We start from the raw sequence: 25,281 nt of genomic DNA on the forward strand, positions 1-25,281 counted from the left end.
TAATGGAGGGAAAGCGGGGTTTTGGATTTAGTTACTATTTGGGGGGACAAGTCATATCAGCCTCCGGTGACACTATAACTTTCAAATTGCTAAATTCACTTTGCTGTTAGCAACGATGAGTACTTCCACAAAGACTGAGCGCAAGGTATGTCCTCTTTTGCGCATGCGGGACACTGGCGTTCACACAGGAGACGCATAGAAGTCACAGGAGATCGCACAAAAGTCGCATTTAGTTGGAAATGTGAACAATCGTATATTCAAAGTAACGCACCGTTTTGACCGTCAGTAACGGTGTTGTATCGGCGTAAAAAGAATTAGTTCAATTACCCCGCAACTAAAAAATTAACAGTGTTATTCCCAACACTACTGACCTAACCTGAATGTCCCGTGTTCCAAGATGATGATGCTGCTGAAGCTGCAGGAGTCGGCCAATAGCATCGAATCGCCAGAGCGGGACGGTGGCTTGCATCCGTTTTGAGGAGGAAAGAGAAAATCAAAACGTTAAGATCTGCCGTCATGGTCATTGGAAAACGATTGACTATTCTGACATGTTTGCTCGTCTTCTGGCACTCGGGCTGCTTTGTTCAATGACAAAATTGCACTTTATGTCCAATATGTGAGACAATCGTCTCTGTGTCAAAAAATAAATAGATCCTGCAGTTTTACAAAGCTACCACTGGATGGCAGCACCACATCACAATGGGCCTGCATTGGAAAGGCACAGATTTTTTTGGGGTTCCTTTTTTTATTTAACCTGGGATTGTTTGTGATAGATGAGGAACTTTTGTAGGATTTTGTACTGACTTGTCTTCACAGCAAATAATGTCTCATTTCATACAACAAACGCCGCGGAGTCCTAAAAACAAACAAGTGCTTCCGTCCTTACTGCTTTGTTTAATAGAAACGGTGTTTTTCCTTCTTTGCCTAGTTTTTACATGATAAAGCACCGGTACAGGTTCCTTCTTGCTTGCATTTCCTCTTTTATACAACCATAAAAGCTCAGCTTTTCAAGGGCAAGTGAATGTGTGCAGGCCCCTCAAACCTCTAGTGCTCAGGGGTCACCATACTTTTTGAAGCTGATTTTCCGTTACTGATTAGTGTGAAGGGCCACCAGTCTGATATGCAGTTCCTAAATTGCACCTTTTGATGTCATTACTATGTTATTCTTGTGTTATTACCAGGTCATACTAATAAGTAGGGTTAAATTAGGCTCAATCAACGACCAAGACATTTGCCTTGTATAAGGGCACTAACTGATTAACCTATATAAATTACCAGCTACTTTCATAAAACATTTTGAAAGAATTGATCATGTATTTAAAGACACTAATCGTGTGAACCAGGAGTCTCAAAATTGTGGTCAATTGCAGGTCCCAGGGTGCGAAATGGAACCCCTGTCTTTGTATAAAAGGTTTTGTAATCGCAGCACACACAAATTATGGATTCATTCATGATTATTGGATTGATTTTTTTTTTTTTTTTGAGCAATAGGAATAGAATGTGTCATTACCAGCTCGGTAGCCTAGATGGTAGGGCGCCTGCTTTGAGACTGGGAGGTCGCTGGTTCGAGCCTCGGCCGAGTCATACCTAAGACTTACAACATTGGTACTCATTGCCTCCCTGCTTGGCGCTCAGCATTAAGGGGTGGAATGGGGGGTTTGCTCACCTAATGACTAAAATGGCTGCGCCCTGTTTGGCTGCGGCTGCATCGGCTCGCTACAGTTTAACTGTACGGGTCAGGTGTATCAACATTTCGTTCTGTGTGCATTGTTACAAAGAATGACAATACAAGTAAATTATTATTATTATTATTATTATTTAAACATGTATAACACACAATTAGATTTAAAAGTGCCATCTTGGAGTCCAAGATAATGTACAAAAAGATGAATACCACATTAATTCTTAAAGGGACAGCTATTTAATATTTAGTGCCTCCTAGTGGTACCAAAAAAAAACGTTCATAAATTGGTTGAATACTTGGCAAAGGTTGCCATGCCAATGTTATTTTTGATTTTTTTTTTAATATACAGTAGGTCGAGAAATTTCTTTTACATAGTGGAATCCATACCTAGTAGTCAATGTCATGTTTGTCTGGCATCTGCTGCGATCTAGTGATGGTTTGGCACTGTTTTTCCTTCACATTAGACAACAATTCTCTCTCGTGGTCAAATTTTACACTGCGGGGCTTTAATATTTTTTTGTGTTTATCTTATAATCCTATTTTGTATAAAAACATTTTTTTTAAATATTTGACAACAGTGGAATGTGGAAAATACGATTTAGGCAAACCTTACAAAAGTCTTAGCTCTGGCAGCCCAAAGTCATTTGAGTCTGAGACACCCTTGACATTGTCAATGATTTACCATGCCAATTAGAAAAACAAAATTTAATAGAAAATAACAATAAACCGTCACTGGTGAGCAATTTTTAGTCTCAGTTTGCCGGCTACTCAGATGTTCTTGGTGATTGCAAGCACAATGTTGGTGACCCCCTGCTCTAGATTTTCTCTACTTTTTTTCCTCTACTGATGAGGAAACTTTTTAGTCTTTGTCCTTTGAAAACTGGTGTCAAATAGAGATGTGATGCCTCCATCTGCCAGTGCCTGAAGCCTGCTACCTTTGGGCTACTTAAATCCAACACTTTGAGGCCTCAATTCAAAGGAAAAATTTTGGAGATTTTGAAGAGTGATGGGCTGCTAAACAATTGTTTGATGAAAAACAGTGCCTTGTGAAAGTCTTTGGCGCCTTGAACTTGATCTTTCAAACATGTTTTAGGCTTGAAACATAAAGTTAGTATTTTTTGTCAACAGTGAACAACACAAGTACAGTAAAATGTATTGGGTATTTTTTAATAAAAACTGAAAAGTGGGAGGTGCAGTATTATTCTGCCCCCTTGGGTTAACACAGTAGGCCCCTGGGTTACGACATCCCCACCTCACAATGTTAATCCAATGCTTTCTTCAGACTGGAAAATAAGGTAAATAAAATTGGAAATCATTAGAATTAAAGACTACTACAAACGGTGACCGTTAACGAATCAACCATATTTTTCTGAAATTTGTTTTGATGCAACTATGACTGGTGATTTAAATTTCGTGCACCTTTTAGTCAGGTGTCCATTAAATATGAAAACATTTCACTAATGAATACTAACAATTTAGTAGCCATTCAAAAAGAGTAAGGATAACATCAATGGATTTTGAACTTGCAAGGAGCCCAAAGCCCGATAAGAAATTCCAACCTGTTCTAAAAGCCTGTTCCCAGAGCCCTTTTTTTTTTTTTTTAATTAAATCCCCCTAGTAAAAAAGGCAAACCTCCCCTGAAGAGTGTTAAAAACACACAGCATCATGATTAGCCGGTAGTTACAAACTACTTGGCCAAATTGTAGCAATGCTGTAGGTTTTGACCAAGCACTTCCACGACCATGCATTACATACGGGTCGCCATGATGCTTGTGCAATAAGCAATAATCAAATTCTGCGGAGCCTGATACAACAACAACAATGATGTAAACACTACATAACAGTCAAAACAACAAACAACAGTGAGGCATAATTGTCAAAATAACGAATTGGCATTAATGCAATCACCTTTGCAGGATTCAAAAATTAAAATGTCAACTACTTTTCAAAGGTGCCCTGTATTATCCAGTTCACTCAAGAGTCCGGAAAATAAGGTATTTTAACTAAACCCTGTCCATAAAAAAATCGTCAGATATAGTCAGTCGCAAAAAGAAATTGGATAGGACAAAGCGCCATGGTGGCGCAACAGAGCCCAGGTTCTGTTTGACGCTTCCTCCTAAAAAAGACACAGTAGACCTCAGGATACGGAGTACCTGCCTTAAAAAGTTTTACTTTTTACCCGTTAAAGTTTTTATCACCACCACGAAACTACGTGATCAACAAAGTATGATGCATGCCCAAAAACGTGCAAAATTCTAACTTTGTGGCGTTAGTGACAATCCTCGCAGGTGGTAGCTTTAAATTCCTATATCTAATACATTTAGTTGTACTTCATTGATTTTGTCCCACTTGTTTTTGATCCTCGACAATGAAAATGTAATTTTCTATCTTTACGTTTAAAGCCTAAAATGTGGCGAAAGGTCGAAAACTTCTAGGCAGGCAATTGCTTCTGCGAGGCACCTTAAGGAATCCCGTTTTTCTGCATTTCCCCAAGCTTTACTTTAATCGGACCTATTATATCTTTAAGACTCCTTTCACCTTGATTTTTTTTTAAACTTTTTTTCTTATGCAATTCATTGTAAATATTTTGTACATGACAACCCTGTTGCAAAGACTGTAAATAGCGACAACAATCCTGAAACGGAAATGTAAGATGCAGAAAATGGGCCTCATTTTTTTCCAGTAAGAGGAAGGAGCACTTGATTCGATTGTGAGCTGAAGTGAAATGTATGTCTCTGTAACCGAATCATACGTCCAACATGGAGGACATAATAAAGTCATGTCAATCTACTCCTTTGTGACTATGTTTGTTTATTCATTTACAGAGTGACGGAATAATCCTATTATTCTCTTCATTTTTCTATTCGTTTTTTTTAATTTACATTTCGTATGTGTGTGCTTTATCACTTTTTTGTTTGCTTGTTAGTTTTTCCAATTGCCTTGTTTATGACTAATATAATGTATATCCAGAGGTGGGTAGAAATCACATTTACATTTACTTGAGTTTTGGGACATTTTATAACTTCTGGGAGCATTTTGAAATCATTGTACTTTTTAGTTTTACTTGAGTAGATTTGTGAAAAAGAAACTGTACTCTTACTCGGCTATATTATGTTACATTGGACCCGTTACTTGTCACGGTCGCCTTGGTGACCAGTCTGCCCCGCCCCCTGGGCAACAGCTGAAAGCAGTTCCACTAATGGTGGGTCTGTATTTAAGGCTGCATGGTGGGCTCTGCGGTTGCGGGTTCATTACTACTCTTATACACAATCCCGGTCTGTTATGCTTGTCCTGTTTTAGTCTGTTATGCCTTGTCCTGTTGAGTTCGTGCCGGAGGAACTCTGTGTTGTTCTGTTTTGCCCCGGAGTATTGGGCGACTTTTATTTGTAAAATAAAACTTATGGATCGTCAACGCATTTGAGTTCTCCCTTCATGCCTCCTGCCTCCGTTCTGGTCCGATCACCCCTTCAACTTCGCCATGCTTCTTGACAGAATGAACCCGCCAACAAATAGAACTCAGCGAACGATCCCAGCGCGACTTGGGGAGCTGGAGAGCGCAGTTCGGCAGGCGCCTACTGAGTTGGCCTTCCCTGCCCGTTCGAACCACGGCCCCGCCCGTCGTGGCCCTTGCTGTGCCTCGAATGGGGTCCCAGGAAGAATTGACGCCTGCCTGCCCGACTCCCGTGCCGATTGCCTGCTATTCCCTCTCCCCTGCGTGCAAGTCCGACTCCGACTCCCAAGCCTGCCTGTTCGACTCCCATGCCTGCCTGTTCGACTCCCATGCCTGCCTGTTCGACTCCCATGCCTGCCTGTTCGACTCCCATGCCTGCCTGTTCGACTCCCATGCCTGCCTGTTCGACTCCCATGCCTGCCTGTTCGACTCCCATGCCTGCCTGTTCGACTCCCATGCCTGCCTGTTCGACTCCCATGCCTGCCTGTTCGACTCCCATGCCTGCCTTGAGTCTCCCTGTACTGATTTTGTTCAGTCTTTCCTGTCCTGTCTTGTCTGTTCTGAATCTGACCCCCCTGAGTGCGACTCTTCTGCATCGGCCTGTCCTGAGTGCGACTCTTCTGCATCGGCCTGACCTGAGTGCGACTCTTCTGCATCGGCCTGACCTGAGTGCGACTCTTCTGCATCGGCCTGACCTGAGTGCGACTCTTCTGCATCGGCCTGACCTGAGTGCGACTCTTCTGCATCGGCCTGACCTGAGTGCGACTCTTCTGCATCGGCCTGACCTGAGTGCGACTCTTCTGCATCGGCCTGACCTGAGTGCGACTCTTCTGCATCGGCCTGACCTGAGTGCGACTCTTCTGCATCGGCCTGACCTGAGTGCGACTCTTCTGCATCGGCCTGACCTGAGTGCGACTCTTCTGCATCGGCCTGACCTGAGTGCGACTCTTCTGCATCGGCCTGACCTAAGTGCGACTCTTCTGCATCGGCCTGTCCTGTTTATCTGTTCTGATTTTGCCTGTCCTGTTTATCTGTCCTGTTCTCGCCTGTCCTGTTTATCTGTCCTGTTCTCGTCGGTTCTGCCTGTCTGTCATCCCCTGTCCAGTTGGCCACCAGACCCCCCCTGCCGAGCGCCGATTCCGATCCGCCCGACGCAGATGGCGCCTGCCTCTCCCCGTTCCTGCGTGTTCGGAGGAGGGAGCAGGGTTGCCCCAATCGCGATCGTCAACATTCCGGGGCGCGAGGTTGTAATTTTTTCTTTTTTGGGACCTCGGGAGCTGTCCCTTAAGAGGGGGGCTCTGTCACGGTCGCCTTGGTGACCAGTCTGCCCCGCCCCCTGGGCAACAGCTGAAAGCAGTTCCACTAATGGTGGGTCTGTATTTAAGGCTGCATGGTGGGCTCTGCGGTTGCGGGTTCATTACTACTCTTATACACAATCCCGGTCTGTTATGCTTGTCCTGTTTTAGTCTGTTATGCCTTGTCCTGTTGAGTTCGTGCCGGAGGAACTCTGTGTTGTTCTGTTTTGCCCCGGAGTATTGGGCGACTTTTATTTTGTAAAAATAAAACTTATGGATCGTCAACGCATTTGAGTTCTCCCTTCATGCCTCCTGCCTACGTTCTGGTCCGGTCACCTTCCACGCCACCACGCCAATCCGTGACAGTTACTTAAGTACAGCGGGACCTCGCTACTTCACGCCTCGACGTTCGCGGGTTCAGAGCTTCGTGGGTCTAAAATATAATAATAAAAAAATAAAATGATTTAAAAATGTATTTATTTATTTATTTTTAAGCATTTTTGAAGGGGCGTCGCTACTTCGTGGTTCCACGTTCGCGGGTTCAGAGCTTCGCGGGTCTAAAAAATAATAATAATAAAATAAAATGATTTAAAAATGTATTTATTTATTTTTAAGCATTTTTGAAGGGGCGTCGCTACTTCGTGGTTCCACGTTCGCGGGTTCAGAGCTTCGCAGGTCTAAAAAATAATAATAGAATAAAATAATTTTTTAAGAAAAACTTTGTTTTTAAGCATTTTTGAAGGGGCGTCTCTACTTTGCAGATTTTCACTTTTCGTGGGTGGTTTTGGTCCCCATTAACTGGGTCTAAAAAATAATAATAAAATTAAAAAAACAAAAAACAAAATTTTGAGGTGCGCTGCTACTTAGCGGATTTTCACTTATCGCGGGTGGTTTTGGTCCCCATTAACCGCGATAACCGAGGTCCCACTGTACACGCAATTCTCCTTCGTTGGTTTTCTTCTGTGCCGCCTGAGTAAGAGGCTCTCCCCTTATAAAGAAGCTATGCAGTGTGTGTGATCCGTCATGTACCCCAAAAATAAAAAAATAAAAAAACTGCACAGAAATCAGACTTAAACTGTATTACTGTGCTTGTATCAACAGTACTTTACCTTTTCAAAAGGTTGTTATTTTATTTTTATAAATGCATGTTTCATTTTATTCCAATCCTCAAAATTACGTTCAAGAATTGGATTTCTGAATCTCTTTTCCTAAAATGTATCAAACCAAATAAACATTCCGTAACATTTGTTGGCCTGGAGATGGGCGCCACCAGACTGTACTCGCTGACAACACAGCACAGGAAGTGGTGCCCCAACGACCCTGGTGGTTAAGGGATCCTCCCAACCCAATTCATTAACATCTTAATAATGTTCAACTTTACCCAACTTATTATTTTGTCAGTAGGCTAACAGATACATACAGCATGTGTTGTGTTCATTATAAGGCTTATATAAAGTGTTTAATTTTTCTAAAGATTTGACTTCTATCGGGTTTTTTGGTCCAATATGGCTCTTTCAACCTTTTGGTTTGCCGACCCCGGAGCGAGCTTGTTCTGCCAGCAGAGCCAGTTAAAATTATAAAAATTACTGGGGCTTTAAATATGCTACTTGTACTCTATTTATTTATTTGATTCATACTATTAATATACTATTGGCTTTGCATGGCGTTTGCATGTTTTCCCTGTGGGTTTTCCCTGGGCACTACGGTTTCCTCCCATATTCCCAAAACATGTTAGTCAGTTCAATTGGACGGTCCAAATTGTTCCTAGGTGTGAATGAATGAGTAAGTTGTCTGTCTCTGTGTGCCTTGCAACTGGCTGGCAACCAATTCAGCGTGTGCCCTGCCCACTGCCGAGGACAGCTGGGATGGGCTCCAGCACCCCTGCCACCCTACTGAGGATAAGCGGTGCAGACAATGGATGGATACTACTATTATTATTAGTAGTAGTAGTATATTGTTTATGAAAGCCTGCAACTGGCTTGCAACCAGTTCAGGGTGTCCCCTGCCCACTGCCTGAGGACAGACATTGCTGCAGTTACTCAAGTCTTGACTATTTTTTCACCAAATATTTTCTTCACTCACATAATTATATGGATGACTACTTTTTACTTGAGTCATATTATTCTCATGTAACAGTACTGCTACTTGAGTAAAGTTTTTGGCTACTCTTCCCGCCTCTGTACAGTATCTATTTCTCCCCTTATTCTACTTATTAGTGTCAATCTTACAGTAAATATGAAGACAATATAGTGTGCAATACCAAATGCGCCAAAATATATATACCCATCCATTTTCTGCACCGCTCATCCTCAGTAGGGTCGTGGGGTTGCTGGAGCCTATCTTGGGTATCTAGGGACACAGAAAGAAAACTCACTCGCTCATTCACACCTAGGCACAATTAGGACCGGTCAATCAAACTGACATGCATGTCTTTGGAACGTGGGAGGAAACTGAAGTGCCCAAAGGAAACCCATGCAAGAACGGGGAGAACATGCAAACTCCAACACAGGAGGGTTGGTCGCTGGATTTGAACCCATGAACTCAGAACTGTGCCGCGGAAGTACGGTAGAAAAACTGGGGAGACTTTTGATATTTTACGACCAACGAGAAAAGAGTAAAAGGTTAAATCGTCTTTTTTAAAAGTACCTTTTTTGTCAAAATGACTTTCTACGAGTTTCATTCCCCTCTTTTCGGTCTAAAATCCCTGTCAAACCATATGATTTTATCACATTTTACATTTTTTACATTTACATTTTTATGCTGACGTATATTGATGCAATCATACTTAAAAATAAATTATATTTTTATTTAACATACTATTTTTGCCTATATTAAATAGAAAATGTATCAACATTAATTAATATGCAAATATGCGTTTTTAGACAATATCGCGAGATTCTGTGTGATTACTTATGGCGCTCAGTTTAGACATAAGAAAAGTTACACGAGTGGAAGTAAATGACGACCAGTACGTCTACATTTTACAAAAACAAGTATTTTAGAGAAAATGACAAGTATCGTGACAAGTGCCTCTCCGTCCTGGGATGATTTTTTGACGTAAATTTAGAGACAAAACAAACAAGGATTCTCGATTTCGCAACGATGGGACGCAGCCATGGCTGCGTCCCATTCTTCGCACTTTCACTCGCTATGTGCCCTAGTCACTCGGTTTGCGCGTTCACGTGAAAATGGGGTGTGTCCCGATACTCTCAAGACCGAGGCAGAAGTGCCCTCAAACCAAGTCGTAACCACTTCAAGACCGAGGGGGCTCTCGACCTCACTTGGCAGCGAAGTGACTACCCAGAAGGCTTTGCGAATTCTCAATATCAACAAACATGCCCGAAAAGGAACCACACAAATGTAAGTAGTTTTCCACAACCACGCATGTATTTGCAATAAAATGTATTGAGATATCTTAGTTAGACGTAAATGCAATAGAAAATCGTATTTTCGCGTTAAAACACGAACATTGCAAAATCGCTACTTTACGAAGTGCACTAATCTACCAAGGGAGCTGGCAAAAAAAAAACCTTCACGCTACAAACTGTAAAGTAGGATAACTGTGCAGAAAATCACGGTTCAGCCCATCCCTGTTTTTATCTTAAACGAGTCGTGCTTTTCATGTACATGGCCAGTCGCTAAAGGAGCATAGTCAGAATACCGTTCTGGACATAAGCGCTTGTTTACTGCACACAATTTCGGGTGTCGTGTTTTATTTACAATATGATTCTTTCATGTGAGATCAGAATGCATTAGTTTTCATCATGCATTACGAGTAATGTCTCCGAATTTCACGTGGAAATACAGTTGAAACAAACTACTATCACATAGTTCACTGTCTTCTCTGTAAACACATATTAAGTGAACGAATTACCTTCTCAAAATGTTGTCCAAATGTGGAGACAATTCTAAAGCATATGTGATGCTGGCCAATAGAAGGCTCATACAGCCATAAGAATAACATGTCAATTTCATGTCTCACATCAACTAGTTGAGCATCGTATACACAGTTGTTTTTGTACAATACATCTGCATTAAGTAATTCTTGTTTTTTCCACCCAACCTAAAGGCCATTGTAGAACGTCCCATGGAAGAGCTGGTCACCATCACAGCTACCACGCCATCCACACCACCGGGCACGTCGTTGGCACCTTCTAATCCGGCGCCAAACCCCAAATCACCCAGAAAAAAAAGGAAGCACGATACACTCCTTGACTTTTTGAAAGTGGAGTCTGCCGGAGTGAGGAAAAGTCTCGAAGAAACTGTGGCCAAAACTGAGCGGTTCCCGTCCTTTTTGGGAAGCTCGTGGACAAATTTCCAGAACAGTGACATCTCTGCAATGTTTCCCTTTGTTTTATAAAAGGAAAATATTTTTTTTTATTAAGAACTCAATGAAGTTCCAGTTTGTGTTTTCCAGCTTCATGGAAGTATTGGTATATTTTTGTTAAAATTTGTGACACATTATTTATTTACTATTATGTATTTTGGCCCAATGTGAGTTTGTTTTTCTGAAAGTAAAGTATTATTTAAGCTGGAGTGATTTGTAGTTGTTTTCTGTCCAACAGTCACATAGTTCACACGCAGTATCTCACATCATTATGAAATAAACCACCAAGGTGTTACTCAAAATGAAGATGTTTATTGAATAGTAATGCAGAAAAGCACATAATGCAAATGTGGGTCTGACTTAAAGAGCCTAAAATATGGCTTTTGGGCAATTTATTCCATATTAACTGTGGACAATTCTTTGTACGGTGGACCTGGGAACCCTGAAGACCCGTGACACCACACGGTAGGACAGAGCGTGGGCCAGCCAGTACACGTAGATCAGGACCTCCAGCCATGGCCCTGTTCCCTCTTTAGCAGCTCCTGCAGGGCCCACATAACCTTCTTGCTCAACCTTAAGTCCTGAATGAGTTCTGACTCCACATCCAACCATAAGCACAGGATGGGAACATTCCTGTCCAACCTGTCCATGCTTATGGGACAGCCACTCTGGAACACAATAGAAAACAAACATTTTAGACATAAATGTGGGCATAGAAAAGAAAAAGACCGCTTTAACTGTGATGTAAGCATCATGAAAAAATGTTGAAATTTTTTTGGTTTGAACAAATTTATTGACACTAATAACAAAAAAAACAATCATGACAATCACAACAGCAATCAAGCACATTCACAATATTATATTCCAATATGATGTTATTAACAGCAAACACAATGTGAGGGTTTGAACAACCCTTCTCGAAAATCCTATTTGCAATCAAGCATATTCACAATTTCATTATATGATATCTTTGTTAGTGTCAATAGATCTGTCCAAGCCAAAGTCGATTGTCTTTTTTGGTCTGAACAAATCCCTTGACACCAACAACAGAAAACAATCATGACCAAACAACAGCAATCAAGCACCTTTTTTATATCCAATGACAACTCTTTTGAATTAAATTCCTTATGAACTAAGGTTTTTGGGTCGTACAGGGAAGTTTGGTGACGATATTATGTCAGCTTAAGGGTCAGGTGGACTGTTCTTGTGTTTGTTTACTTTTCGTCATGTCACACATTCAAGACCCCTACTATGTGTCATAAAATGGCATTAAGATACTAATAAGTAGATTGCCATTTATGTCTACACAAACATAGGGTATTACATGAACGTGCATTGTATGTTAACTCTTACTGTATTTGACCGAACGGGTCATTTTTTTACTGAGTGTACGTACCTTGTAAAGGTGAATCAGCACTACATAGCGCCGAAGCTGTCTTCAGTATAGCACATTTCTCCTCCGTTGATTGGAGACACGGAAAAGATGATGAGCTTTCAGGCAATCGGTAATAACACAGCTGTAGCGGGCATTTTTAACGTTGCACGAAATCTCCAACTGACACACTACAGGTTGAGACTCGAGTTGTTTACATGTGACGTAGGCCTATACGTCACTAAGGTCTACAGCCAATTAATATTACCGCCATCTCCTGGACAGGGGTGGAACCTTGCAAGTCTTGTCCAAACCTTTTCCACTTTGCACTCCACTCGATGAGGGCACTCCTCTATCGAGGGACCTCACTGGAGGGTTCTCGGGGCCGAGTGAGAGAAATGGGATTGGGCCAAAGTTTTTAGCAGCCTCAATGCCGTTCCACAGTAAGTATTTTTACACGTATTTAATTGAATAAGAATAATAACGTATTCTCTGTATGTTTTGTTTAATCTGGTCTTTGCCCACCGTATTAAGTGGATTTCACTATTAACCCGTTTATCTGATAGCATTTCCCTTGATATTTCGATGCCGCAAAGCATGGTGGGACTAGTAGTACAGAGACTAATGATATATACAAACTCGCTAAAAAATAGCCTCATCTGTATTTCACATTTTATTTTTATTTTTGTCACTACGGAAAATATGACTCAGTTGGATCTATCCATATGCTGTAGTCCCTAAGGATACGACATTAATTCAATGGTTCCCAAATAGTGGCGTGGGGGTGGCGAGGCTCTGTTATGAAAGGTGCATTTCACCTCTGTATTTTTTTTAAAACTGTCCTAGAATAAAAAGCAACTGCTCCTCCACTAGACCAAGGGGGAGTGGCACGCTCTCTTCGAAGGGGCGCAAGATTTTTGTTCTTCCTAGGTGGGGCACGACGGAGAATAATTGGGAAGCACTGCATTAATAAGGTGACTACCAAAGTGAAATTGCCATTTGGAAATTTGCCATAACAAAATAAGTTTTTAATAACAGTGTACAGCATCATGTCAAACATTCGGCCTATTAAAGTGCTTAAATTTACCTTGATTTTTAGATCAAATCTAATTTACTGTTGAATGTTTTTTTTTTTTGTTTTTTTTTTGTTTTCAAAATAAATCAATAAATAAGACGTTGCCACAGTTACTCAGTACTAAGTAGTTTTTCACCAAATACTTTCTTTACTTTTACTCAAGTAATTATTTGGATGACTACTTTTTACTTGAGTCTTGTTATTCTGAAGTAATAGTATCCATCCATCCATTATCTGCACCGCTTATCCCCAGTAGGGTCGCGGTGTGCTGGAGCCCATCCCAGCTATCATTGGGCAGTGGGCAGGGGACACCCTGAACTGGTTGCCAGCCAGTCGCAGGGCACACAGGGACAGAGAATTTGCTAGCTCATTCACACCTAGGGAAATTTTCGACCAGCCAATTAACCTGACTTGCATGTTTTGGAGTGTGGGAGGAAACCGTAGTCCCCGGAGGAAACCCACGCAAACACGGGGAGAACATGTCAACTCCACTCAGGAGGTTCGATCTCATGACCTCAGAACCGTGCCGCACACGCGCTAACTGCGCCGCCGTTCTGCCCCATGAAGTAATAGCACTCTTAACTAAATCATTTTTTTGGCTACTCTACTCTTTGCCTGCCCTTTAGATCAATGGTTCCCAAACGTTTGCCGGCTGGCGCCCCCTTGCCTCCCCCCACAGACACATATGGAAACAAACACTTATTTCTTGATATTTGGTATAGTGCAATCTTACTGGGCCAGAGTGGCGTGCGGTAACCGGTGACTGATGCGTTTTCCCCTGCCTGTGCTGCTGCACATGTTGTTGGGCTGCAGAAAAAAAAAAAAAAAAAAAAAACTAATTGAGATTTTTCAGACCAGTATTGGGATTTTGATGCGATTTTCGATTTTTTTTCTTAAGTACTTTTTTGTGTTAATTTTGTTTTTGTTAACACTCAACACTTGACCATTTTTTACTTTTCGATTCTTCAATCGCTAGAAGTAGCTACCCACCTATGAAATGCACTAGATAGCACTTCAAGCTCATTAAAATACTGTAGTGGTGAAGACAATTTTCAAAATAAAACATCACAAAATAACATTCCAATTATTTATTTTGACAAGTCTTCATGACCAAAAAAAATTAACCTCTAACATAACATAAATAACATTTGAAAAAAGGAAATAAAGAACTCATTTGCACAGTATAAAAGATGAAATGTACGCACTTAAAATAACCCACACCAAACAAAGTGAACACTAACAAAAATAAATTGTGCACATTATAATATGGTAAACATTGCACACTAAAATAGCACACATACTTTTAAGGCTGTAAACATGACATGTCTGCAGTTAGTGTAATATAATTTACCATGTGCTACTGCAGCATGTTCATCAGTGCAAGAAATGTATTCAAGTATTAATTCAAACCCACCATTCCTGCTAACTTATTAACACTACTGCTACAACTATTTATTACTCTTGTTATAACATTTCACTTATTAACTTGCATGAATAAAAAGTGTTCCCTCTAATCGATGATACAGTTTTGGCGTTGGATACCATTAGACATTTATAGCTCGAGTCACAGCATTGGTTATTTCTTTGTGCTTTGCGAACTTTTTTCGTACTATGTGATGGGCGCAATTGCTGCTTTGATGGAGGTAGGTTTACCTCTCTGATGCACCTTCTTCGTCTTTTACTTGTAATCCTTTTTGACATGCCGTTTATTTTATTATGTGATAATATTTAAGGTCCTGGTACAAATTACTTGTGTTTCCTCTGGACCTAGCGACTACGAGAAAGCAATTTTCTGCAACGGGCGTTTTCTTCTGTTCCATGTCCACTTTGTCAAAACCAAAATGGGTCCAAACAAGTTATGTACTGCTGTTCTTCGTTGCAAGCTTCGTTTCCTTCTCGTTCGTTGACTCTGGGACTATGTTTATGGAGTCCGCCATGACACTCAATGAGCTCACACGGTGGGTGTGGCATAGTGTGGTGCTTGCAAACATTGAATCGCGGTTATTGGCTTGTGCTATTATTAAAACTTGCCTCTGATTGGTCGGCGCTTTTAAAACTCAAATGTAAAGGGAAAATGTCAAAAAGAGGGGTTGCCGTATCGCAGAGGTCTACTGTAGTTAATTGGATTTTCTACTGGTGCTACTTTAGTTTTGGCTGAGTGTCCTCTTACCTGTTGGGTTACATTTTAAAAATTGTTCCCCAATTAAGGAGCTAAAATCCCAAATGGTCAACAAACAGTCCTAACTGGGAGGGCTCTTCCAAGTGAACTCAGAGATGGGTGGAGTAAAGTCCCCCACAGCTCATCACGCCTTATAAATAACCCTCAAAAGGACTTTATTCACAGGACTGCACAATGCCAGGCACGCCCGCACCCATTAAGAAGCCTCTCACCATGAAGGCCACCGACAAGGCGCCAGAACTTGAGCCGCTATCCGCAGAACCCGAATTTGCTCCATTGGAGATGACTTCTGTGGCGGAGAATGGAGTGTCACCTGCTGGCCCGGTGGAGGACGGTCCGGATACAGACCTAAGTGAGCTAGGTACTGTGGAAGGTTGTCAAATGTCGGAAATGGAAATGACATCATAATTTAAACTTAAATATGTTAATTTTAACCGTTGTCATTAGAACGTTTTTACAATGTTTTGGACAGCAGATTATAATGTCCTAGAAATTGGATGTGTTCTAATAATACATTTTATTAAAAAAATGGCATTTCTTGTGGTGCCCTAATGCTGAGTTATTTTATACTCTTCTCTTTTAAATGTTTGTATTTTTTATTCTCTATGTATTTCTTCATACCTGTCAATGCCCTTACAAACTGTCGTATTTTCCCTTACAAAATGCAAAAAAATCTTACACCATATTTTTTTCCAAACGTGTTTATTTATGTAGTTTAACATGTTATATTGTACATGTATTTTGTTATATCTTTCTGTACATATTCTTAATAATTGTCTTCAAAATTTAGGTTAGTGGTTATAAGAATAGTCAAATAACATAATTTATGTTTTTATTGCGTATTTTTGTTTTTGTATTTATTGAGAATTACGTGTCTTTATCTGAATACATTAATTTGGCAGCACGGCAGCGCAGTGGTTAGTGCGTGTGCGGCACAGTTCTGAAGTCATGAGATCGAACCTCCTGTGTGGAGTTGGCATGTTCTCCCGGTGCTTGCGTGGATTTCCGCCGGGCACTCCGGTTTTCTTCCTCATTCCAAAAACATGCATGTCAGGTTAAATGGACGGTCCATATTGTACCTAGGTGTGAATGAGCGAGCGCATTGTCTGTCTCTGTGTGCCCTGCGACTGGCTGGCAGTTCAGGGTGTCCCCTGCCCACTGCATGAAGATAGCTGGGATGGGCTCCAGCACCCCCGCAACCTTATTGAGGATAAGTGGTGCAGATAATGGATGGATGAATGCATTAATTATTTATTTGTATTAATTTATTTGTATTATTTTTTTTTGTATGTATTTGTTTTTCTTATTAATTTATTTTTTCTTAAGTAATTCATTATTAGTTAGTTAGTTAGTTAGTTTTTTTCAGAATAATTAATTATTTTATTTTCAATAAATATTATGATTTATTTTTAAAATGTTTTGACTTATTTTTGATTAATTGAATTCTTTATCGGTTTAAAATATTTATATTTTTTACAATGTATTTTATTATTGTACTTTGGCATTGTGTGTCAAGCTAGAAGTACCCAAAAAAAAACTTGAATAATAAAAGTGTGTCTGTCCTTAATTGATGTCAAAAGTTTTCTGACTTTTCGTGTCAGAGTAATTACTTCACCATAACCCTAAGTGGGTTATTTTTGACCCACAAACATTATCAAGATGTATTTGTTGCCCTGATTTCAATATAACACGTCTGAATTGTTTTAGTAGTGCAGTGGTTAGCACATTCGCCCTGTTTGAGACCGGGAGGAAACATTTGTTACCCTGGAGAGGGATGGGCGCCACCAGGCTGTAATTGCCCACACACCACCACAGGAAATGGTGCCCCTATTACCCTAGCAGTTTAAGGATGCACCCACCCAAAATGATAAATCAAGATGTGAAGATTTAACAAAGGTAACCCTCTCAATTTATTTATTTATTTTACACAGATTCTTTGTCCAATCTTGTTTTCGCGCCAGAAGTTGAGTTAACCCCTGAAGTCGGTGTGGCTGTGGCATGTCCAGATTTATCTGCAGAAGGTAAACAAAAGAGGCAGAGCTTAATCCAACAAATCCCTGATTTCAAATTTCTCTTGCAGAAGCTCCACCTCCATCTGAGGAAACACCCAAAGACCCCAAGCCTCCAACTGTCGCAGGTGGGGAAATTATCTAGAGTTACAGTACTTCCTTCCGCAAATATTTCCATGAAATATAGTAAACCCACAGGTGACGGTGTCCCTCGCTGACAATGTCTTTGCATTACGATGTAGAATATGTTTTTTGTGGCCACTGCATTGCAGTATTTTTCCCACCATATCACATAAACAAATTCTCCCTGCTGACCAAAAATATATTTAATAATAAAAATTAAAAATAGGAACTGTGCAGTGTTTGTGCATATGTATCTAGAAATTCTGTCTGCTAATGGAAGATGTCATATTGGATGCTGGTCTGCTATTGGTTTGGGTCACGGTGTCATAAAAATACCGATATGTAATTGGCTGATTTCCCTCCCAAATTTCCTTACAAACTTCAATTTGTTCAGCTATGGGTCCCAGGGCTAGCAGTGACATTAAAAGGAAAAGCAAAGACGTGATGATATTGGAAACAAAGGTTGTGATTATGAAGAAATACATAGATGCACAGGAATTGTTTAATTTTGCTATGGAATATGGCTGTAACCAATCAACGATAAGAACAGTTTTTAACAATATGTTGGTTATTAACGTGACACACTTTTTTAATCCCCAAACATGTAAATTTCAAAATGAGTCTTAATTTGAATCTGCCTTCTCCTCCCACTGTGCATCCACCCAATAACTCCACATTACCAGCTCGTCACATCAATGGTAAACTAGATGTCAGCTTTCCTTTACATGTATGATTATTTATGTTATTTATTCCTATTCATGTGTATTACATACAAGTAGTACTTACTATTTAGTATTTTGTTATAGTAATGTTTTAACCTGGGATAACAGGGTTTTGGAACACATTTGCCAATTACAGTATCAAAGGTTTTTATCTCCCGCCTTATAGTATCTTTACCTCGGAACGGCTTAATGTAGTATTGCGGGGGTCTACTGCACTTAAACATGTCAGGATTTTACAATTTGCGATTGATTCGAGGTGCAATCTTGACGTTTTCAGTTACTGCTAGTTCTCCATTGGACCTATCTGTGGAGGATGTTAGTGATGTGAGCCTCACCGTCAAGTGGAAGGTGCCAGAGACCATCGGAGAATCCGGCCTGGATGGCTACACGGTTGAGTACTGCAAAGATGGAAGTAAGTTGAGTTGAAAGCTACACCGCAGTTGGTGTTTTCTGTAAAAGGAAACACAAAACCAAATTATTTAAATGCAACAATGTACAGTAGACTTAATTGTGGAAAATGCAGAGTTATGTCTGCCCTAACTTAGCCGGACTGATCCACAAAGGATGTTGTGTTATATAACTGTCCTAAAGAAACTTGCGTAAAAAATAAAGTTTTCGACAATCCGTCTTTTCAAATTTGGTGTTATTGACTAGATTGGTGTTGCTGATATCAAAATCAATCTATATATGTTACACAATGAAAGGGTGTATTAATAGTACTGAATAAACAATCACAATCTGCTTGGTCAGCTGTTAACCATGTCTGTTCTTAACTTAATCAATTTTATCATGTGATGAAAAACACTTAACCATTAGTATAAAATAGACCTTCAAATGACAAAAAAATTCTTGTTCATATATCAATACTTAAAGATTTATGAATATCAAGTTACTTAAAAAAAATTACCTCCTTCTTGGGCTCCTTTTATGATTTTGTAAATGTTTGTGCACACCACAGTTCCCGTAGAGGCCCTAGTGCACATTGGAGTAATTGGGAGGTTTAATTATTTAATTATTATTATTATCATATTTGTTGATTTATTTCAATTCATTTAGATGCCATTCATTTTGAGTTGTTTCCTTTGTGTTTTGTAGTGTTTTTTTATTTTTTTATTTATATGTTGGCCTGGAGAGGTATGGGTGCCACCACAAGTGTACTTGCCCAAGACACACCACATGAAATGGTGCCCCTACAACACGAGTGGTTAAGGGAATATCTTTCAGGACAATTTTCTGTTTTCTCTCTTCTCTAACATTTGTCTCTGATATTGTAAAACGATGTGATTAAAATTGTATGCCTTTTTATCTAACCTGTACCTCTGGTAGTCCAGTAGTTAGGATTTGGTGCACTTTGAGTCCAGTTGCATTAAATATTTTGCTTAGACTGATCAACCATTGCAAAAACATGTCAATATACTACTGTAAAACCTCGTATATAATGTGCACCCAAACTTTTTTGGTAAAAACGAAAAGTGTTTTATCCATATTTACAGTAATAATTGATTACTTTTGATTGATTTGTTTTTGCACAATTAAAAAGCAATTGGCTATCATTTGATTGATTCAAACCCTTTTTTGATCAATTTTGACCACAGCTACTGACTGGGTGGCAGCCAACGAGACCCCAACACCAGCCACTCGCCTCTGCATCAAAGACCTGGCGGCAGGCAACCTTCTTTTGGTGCGCGTGGTAGCTGTTAATGCTGACGGCCGCAGCCAACCGGCAATTCTCGCAGAGGCCGTGCTAATTCGCGAGGTGGTTGGTGAGTAACTAACGCTAAGTGCTCGACTTTTAAAGAAAATAAATTATGAAGCAGGTTATATTATTATTAGAAAGCTTTCACTTAAAATTATACCTGCTAGGTGTCCGTTTACTGCTGTCTAGGAATAAACCCAAGTTTGTTCTAAAGCAAGTCACATCTGTTAAAACTTAGGGGGCAGCTTGTGTGGCGGGACTTGTGATACAATTTTGCTTAACTTAAAAATTGCTTTGCATTTGTGGTTGTCGTTTATGGTATACGGTCATTCGATCTAAATCAATTTCAAAGATGAATAAAGTATCTATCTATCTATCTAATTTACTGTAATTCATCTAAGGTTGTGTAGTCTGTACAGCCCTGTGAGACGTTTTGTGATTAAGGGCTATACAAATAAACATGATTTGACTTAATTAAAACACTAAACCAGCCTAAGAAGACATAATAAAATCAAATTTGATCAAACCCAACATGCTTATACATCGTCATTTAACCCAAAATCCCAGCATACTATTTTGTAGTGTGTCTTTTTGAGAGGGTCCTGGATTGCTCCCCGTTGAAGAAAATTACAAGTAAACACTTACGGTATCTTTGGAGAGTGTCAATGTCGCGAACCGTTTATTGAACACACTGAACTCCAACTCACATCCCCGCTCACGCATAATGATGCGCCTTACTTTATACGCCCACACTACCATTCACCCTTAAGTTACCATTTTTAAATGCTGTACGTCAAAATTTACAATAAACGGACAACTAACAAGTAATGTTAGAATCGATAACTATTGATTTTATTTTTCATCCATCTATCTATCTATCTATCTATCTATCTATCATTTCGGCAGACCAAATACGGTATTTCAGCGCTAAACCGTTCATTTTGGAGCTGCACATGCAGTGCACACTTGATTTCAGGGACGGGGGCCCCAAGTAAACCCAGCCGAAACGCACAGTTAGGTGCTGAAGTACGCAAAGCTGAGGTGAAGCTTCGTGTTTACTTTGGCGACAAATTATAGCTTTGGGTTTATTTCGGGCTCGTTTATCAAAGCAAGTGAATCAGTTGGGTTCGGGCAGTTCAGGTTTATATACCAGCAACTCGGGCCGGGTCGGGTTCTTTTAAGCCCGATCTTACAGATTTTACCTCTATATATATATATATATATATATATATATATATATATATATATATATACACATACCCATCCATTTCGTGCACCGCATATCCTCAGTAGGGTCGCGTGGTTGCTGGAGCCCATCTTCGCTTTCTTGGAGCAGTGGGCAGGGGACACAGAGACAGAAAACTCACTTGCTCATTCACACCAAGGGACAATTTGGACCGGCCAATTATCCTGACATGCATATTTTTTGTAATGTGGGAGGAAACCGGGGTGCCCGGAGAAAACCCACGCAAGCACGGGGAGAACTTGCAAACTCTGCATTGGAAGGCTGGTAGCTGTATTTGATCCTATGACCCCAGAACTGTGCCGCAGCCGTACCGCCTATATATAGATAGATAGATATTTTATTCATCCCCGTAGGGAAATTCACACTCCAGCAGTCTACCTTGTTGTTTATTAACAGATTAACATGATGCCCTAGGGGTGCTTGTAGCGGAGTGGATGACGTCACACGCTAGTCCAAAAGTTCGACATCCCTGCGGCAGATGGAAATCTTTTCTTTGTGTTCAGGGATACACCACCTCATGTTAGCGAGTCCGCCTCCTCTCCGATTCCCGCAGGCTTTCATGTACTGTATAGTGGCGCTGAAGCCAGATAGCTCTGGGTAGCTCCGGGTGGCTACACGTTAGCGTCCGGGGTGCTAAACGTGAGCAACATTTCCGCAAAACACCGCAACTGCGCTCCCTGTGCGCTTCGATGTTTTCCACCAGCACTCGTTGGTCTTATTTGGTAGTGAGTTCACATTTACCATTATTACGGACGGTACCAAGACTTATAACGCCGCTAGCCGCTTAGCTAGCTCCAGCTCTTCTTCCACGATAGGCTCCTCATCACGCCGGCACGAGAATTCTTCAGGGCAAGGAGTTGAATCCTCGAATAACTGCATTTTTGTGCGCTAAAACCCATGTCCATAGGATAGAAAGTAATCCAAATGTTTAGTTGTCAAACGGGAAGAAAAACACCGAAGATAGAAGCAGACAATAAAACAATAAATCACAAAAAGTGAGAGATAACAGGGGGAGCTGCTGGAAAGGCAGTCGCTCAGTGGTAAATATCCATTTATCCATCCATTATCTGCACCGCTTATCCTCAGTAGGGTCGCGGGGGTGCTGGAGCCCATCCCAGCCGTCTTCAGGCAGTTGGCAGGTGACACCCTGAACTGGTTGCCAGCCAGTCGTAGGGCACACAGAGACAGACAACTCACTCGCTCATTCACACCTAGAGACAATTTGGACCGGCCAATTAACCTGACATGCATGGTTTTGGAATGTGGGAGGAAACCGGAGTGCCCGGAGTAAACCCGTGCAAGCACGGGGAGAACATGTCAACTCCACACAGGAAGGTTTTATCCCATTACCTCAAAACTGTGCCGCTGAGCTGCCGTGCTGCCCGCCTACCATATATATATCTCATCTCATCTCATTAGCTGCACCGCTTATCCTCAGTAGGGTCGTGGAGGTGCTGGAGCCCAATTCACCTGAAATGCATGTCTTTGGAATGTGGGAAGAAACCGGTGTGCCCGGAGGAAACCCACGCAAGCACGGGGAGAACATACAAACTCCGCACAGGAAGTCCGGTAGCTGGATTTGAACCCACACAGGAGGTTTCCAAGACCTTAGAACTGTGCCGCACACGCGCTAACCACTGCGCCGCCGTGCTACCATATATATATATATATATATACCGTAGTTTCCGCACTATAGGGCGCACCGGGTTATAGGGCGCACCCCCAAAAAATAGTTTTTGGTCCTATATCTTCCATAGATAAGGCGCACCGAATTATAAGGCGCTACAATGGGAACGTCGACAAAACAGTCAGATGATTCAGTCAAACTTATTACCCCCTTAACATTCCCAAATCTTGCAAAGAAGCAAATACGTGTCGTAGACACGTGCGGATGCGGTGTCCGTCCGATGTCACTCAAATGCATCGTTCCAAATATCATTCGGAAGGTTAAAGTCTTGGGATTCAAGAAATGCCAACCATTCCTTAGTTTCTATTTTCTTTTTCGCTCGCAACTTTACTGTGCATATTACAATAAACACTTGGAATTGAGTTTAATTCACTCAACTCATCTCAGCAACATCAAGATCGTTCTAAAACAAGATACCGGGAAAATATAAAGCCGCATAGCTCACCTAAGTTCTCACGTTCAATAATGATACGCAATCATGGTCTTCTTACAACCGTGAGTGTAGTAAATCCAGGAGAGTAAAATGTTTACAAATACAGACTAATGAAACATGTTTCTTTATGGCGCAGTTTAGCAAGCTTGCTATTCAGCCATCTTTTTCGGCCAATTGCAGGGTTTGTTTTGGCCCTCTAGCCTAACCGAGGATCCGAAAGACTTCAGCCAATAGCAATCGATTTAACAGATGATTGACACATCTTTTTCGGCCAATTGCAGAGTTAGTTTTGGCCCTCTAGCCAATCTGAAGCTCCGAATAACTTCAGCCAATAGCGATCGATTTAACAAATGATTGACACATCTTTTTCGGCCAATTGCAGTGTTTGTTTTGGCCCTCTAGCCAATCCGAGGCTCCGAATAACTTCAGCCAATAGCGATCGATTCAAATGATGATTGACACATTGGTTAGCCAATGAAACGCCGGTATATAAATCCCAGCATACACCGCGGACTACTCCACGTTCGGGGGGAAATCGAGTCGGCAGCTGTTGCGTAAGTTGCGAGACCTTGCGATTTAATATTGAGCCATATATAAGGCGGACTGTATTATAAGGCGCATGGTCAGCTTTTGAAAAAAATTAAGACTTAGGTGCGCCTTATAGTGCGGAAAATACGGTATGTATATATATATATATATATATATAAAAAGGGAAAACGCCACCCAAAAATGCTTTTGCGTTTGATGTTCTAACAGCGCACAGCCATTCTAGTTTCAATATTTTTTTTCTCGCTTTGATGATCCAGTACAGTGGGACCTCGCTACTTCGCTCTTCGACGTTCGCGGATTCAGAGCTTCGCGGCCCTAAAAAATAATAATAATAAAATAAAATATATATATGTATTTTTTTAAGCAATTTTGAAGGGGCGTCGCTACTTCGTGGTTCCATGTTCGCGGGTTCAGAGCTTTGCAGGTCTAAAAAATAATAATAGAATAAAATAATTTAAAAATATATATATATATTTATTTATTTATTTTTAAGCATTTTTGAAGGGGCGTCGCTACTGTGTGGTTCCATGTCTGCGGGTTCAGAGCTTCGCAGGTCTAAAAAAAAATAATAATAGGATAAAATATTTTTTATTTAAAAAAAAAAAAAAAATTAAGCATTTTTGAAGGGGCGTCCCTACTATGTGGTTCCACGTTCGCGGGTTCAGAGCTTCGCAGGTCTAAAAAATAATAATAATAAAATAAAATAATTTTTAAAAATATATGTTTTTTTTTTAAGCATTTTTTAAGGTGCACCGCTACTTCGCGGATTTTTACTTATCACGGGTGGTTTTGGTCCCCATTAACCACGATAACCGAGGTCCCTCTGTAAACGCATCCCTCTCTTGGTCTCCGCGGGCTGGCTCACTGGTCTCCGAGCGCATTTCCTGCCAGGGCTCGAAATATCCACAGACAAACAAGAAAGTTTAGTGATGAAATGCGATCATGCGAAAGGTGATCCTAATTGACGGATCGACGGCAGTTAAATTGAGCATGGTGTCCTCGCCCCACACACGTTCGTGATTGAAAAAGTCCAGGAGCAAACAGTTACAAACCGGCCTGGGTGTGCGGCAAATGGCAGGATTAGCGTGGATTAGCAACTCGGCCAAAAGCGGAGATGAGGCTCGCCCGGTTGAAATCTCAGCTGTCAAATTTTAAAGAAAGGACGACGAGACAACTTTGTTGAGGGGAGGTGCGAATGAGGCTGAGGAGATTGACAGGCAGGATGGTGAGAACTCAACATGTTGGGAAGGCGGTGACCCACCGGCAACCTGTCTTTTTTTATCTCGTCAGCTCTTCAGATTTCTTCTTCTTATATTGTCCTGTATAGTTCTGATATAATTCTTTTTAAATGCCGAGTTTTCTCAGATGTCATGACGCTGGCCTAAGCAAGACTTGTCCATCTCCAAAATTATTTTGAGCGTGATCTTCTCTGT

General features: G+C 40.9%; 1 protein-coding gene and 2 long non-coding RNA genes across 6 annotated transcripts in view; 2 read left to right on the forward strand and 1 right to left on the reverse strand.

Moving 5' to 3' along the window:
* The window catches only part of LOC148370451 (myosin-binding protein H-like), a 195,285-nt gene that overhangs the window by 156,306 nt on the left and 13,698 nt on the right, over nucleotides 1–25,281 (forward strand). For 2 of the 4 annotated variants that reach the window (XM_088332979.1, XM_088332980.1), the window contains 5 exons: nucleotides 15,549–15,744; nucleotides 17,315–17,404; nucleotides 17,464–17,520; nucleotides 18,515–18,649; nucleotides 19,833–20,000. In XM_088332979.1, coding sequence (XP_088189105.1) covers nucleotides 15,549–15,744; nucleotides 17,315–17,404; nucleotides 17,464–17,520; nucleotides 18,515–18,649; nucleotides 19,833–20,000 — 646 coding nt within the window. Of the gene's footprint in view, nucleotides 1–12,546; nucleotides 12,573–13,022; nucleotides 13,104–15,534; nucleotides 15,745–17,314; nucleotides 17,405–17,463; nucleotides 17,521–18,514; nucleotides 18,650–19,832; nucleotides 20,001–25,281 lie in introns of those variants that run through there. The other 2 variants (XM_088332981.1, XM_088332982.1) reach the window with 2 other exon arrangements.
* LOC148370454 (uncharacterized) lies at nucleotides 9,338–10,966 on the forward strand. Its single transcript, XR_015850141.1, has 2 exons — nucleotides 9,338–9,790; nucleotides 10,500–10,966. It is a non-coding gene; the product is annotated as an uncharacterized LOC148370454 (long non-coding RNA).
* LOC148370455 (uncharacterized) lies at nucleotides 11,050–12,538 on the reverse strand. Its single transcript, XR_015850140.1, has 2 exons — nucleotides 12,154–12,538; nucleotides 11,050–11,425 (listed from the first exon to the last, which is right to left on the reverse strand). It is a non-coding gene; the product is annotated as an uncharacterized LOC148370455 (long non-coding RNA).

The sequence above is a fragment of the Urocampus carinirostris genome, chromosome 3 (assembly GCF_059441175.1).
Source record: "Urocampus carinirostris isolate Australia breed hairy pipefish chromosome 3, RoL_Ucar_1.0, whole genome shotgun sequence".
Classification (NCBI taxonomy): domain Eukaryota; kingdom Metazoa; phylum Chordata; class Actinopteri; order Syngnathiformes; family Syngnathidae; genus Urocampus; species Urocampus carinirostris.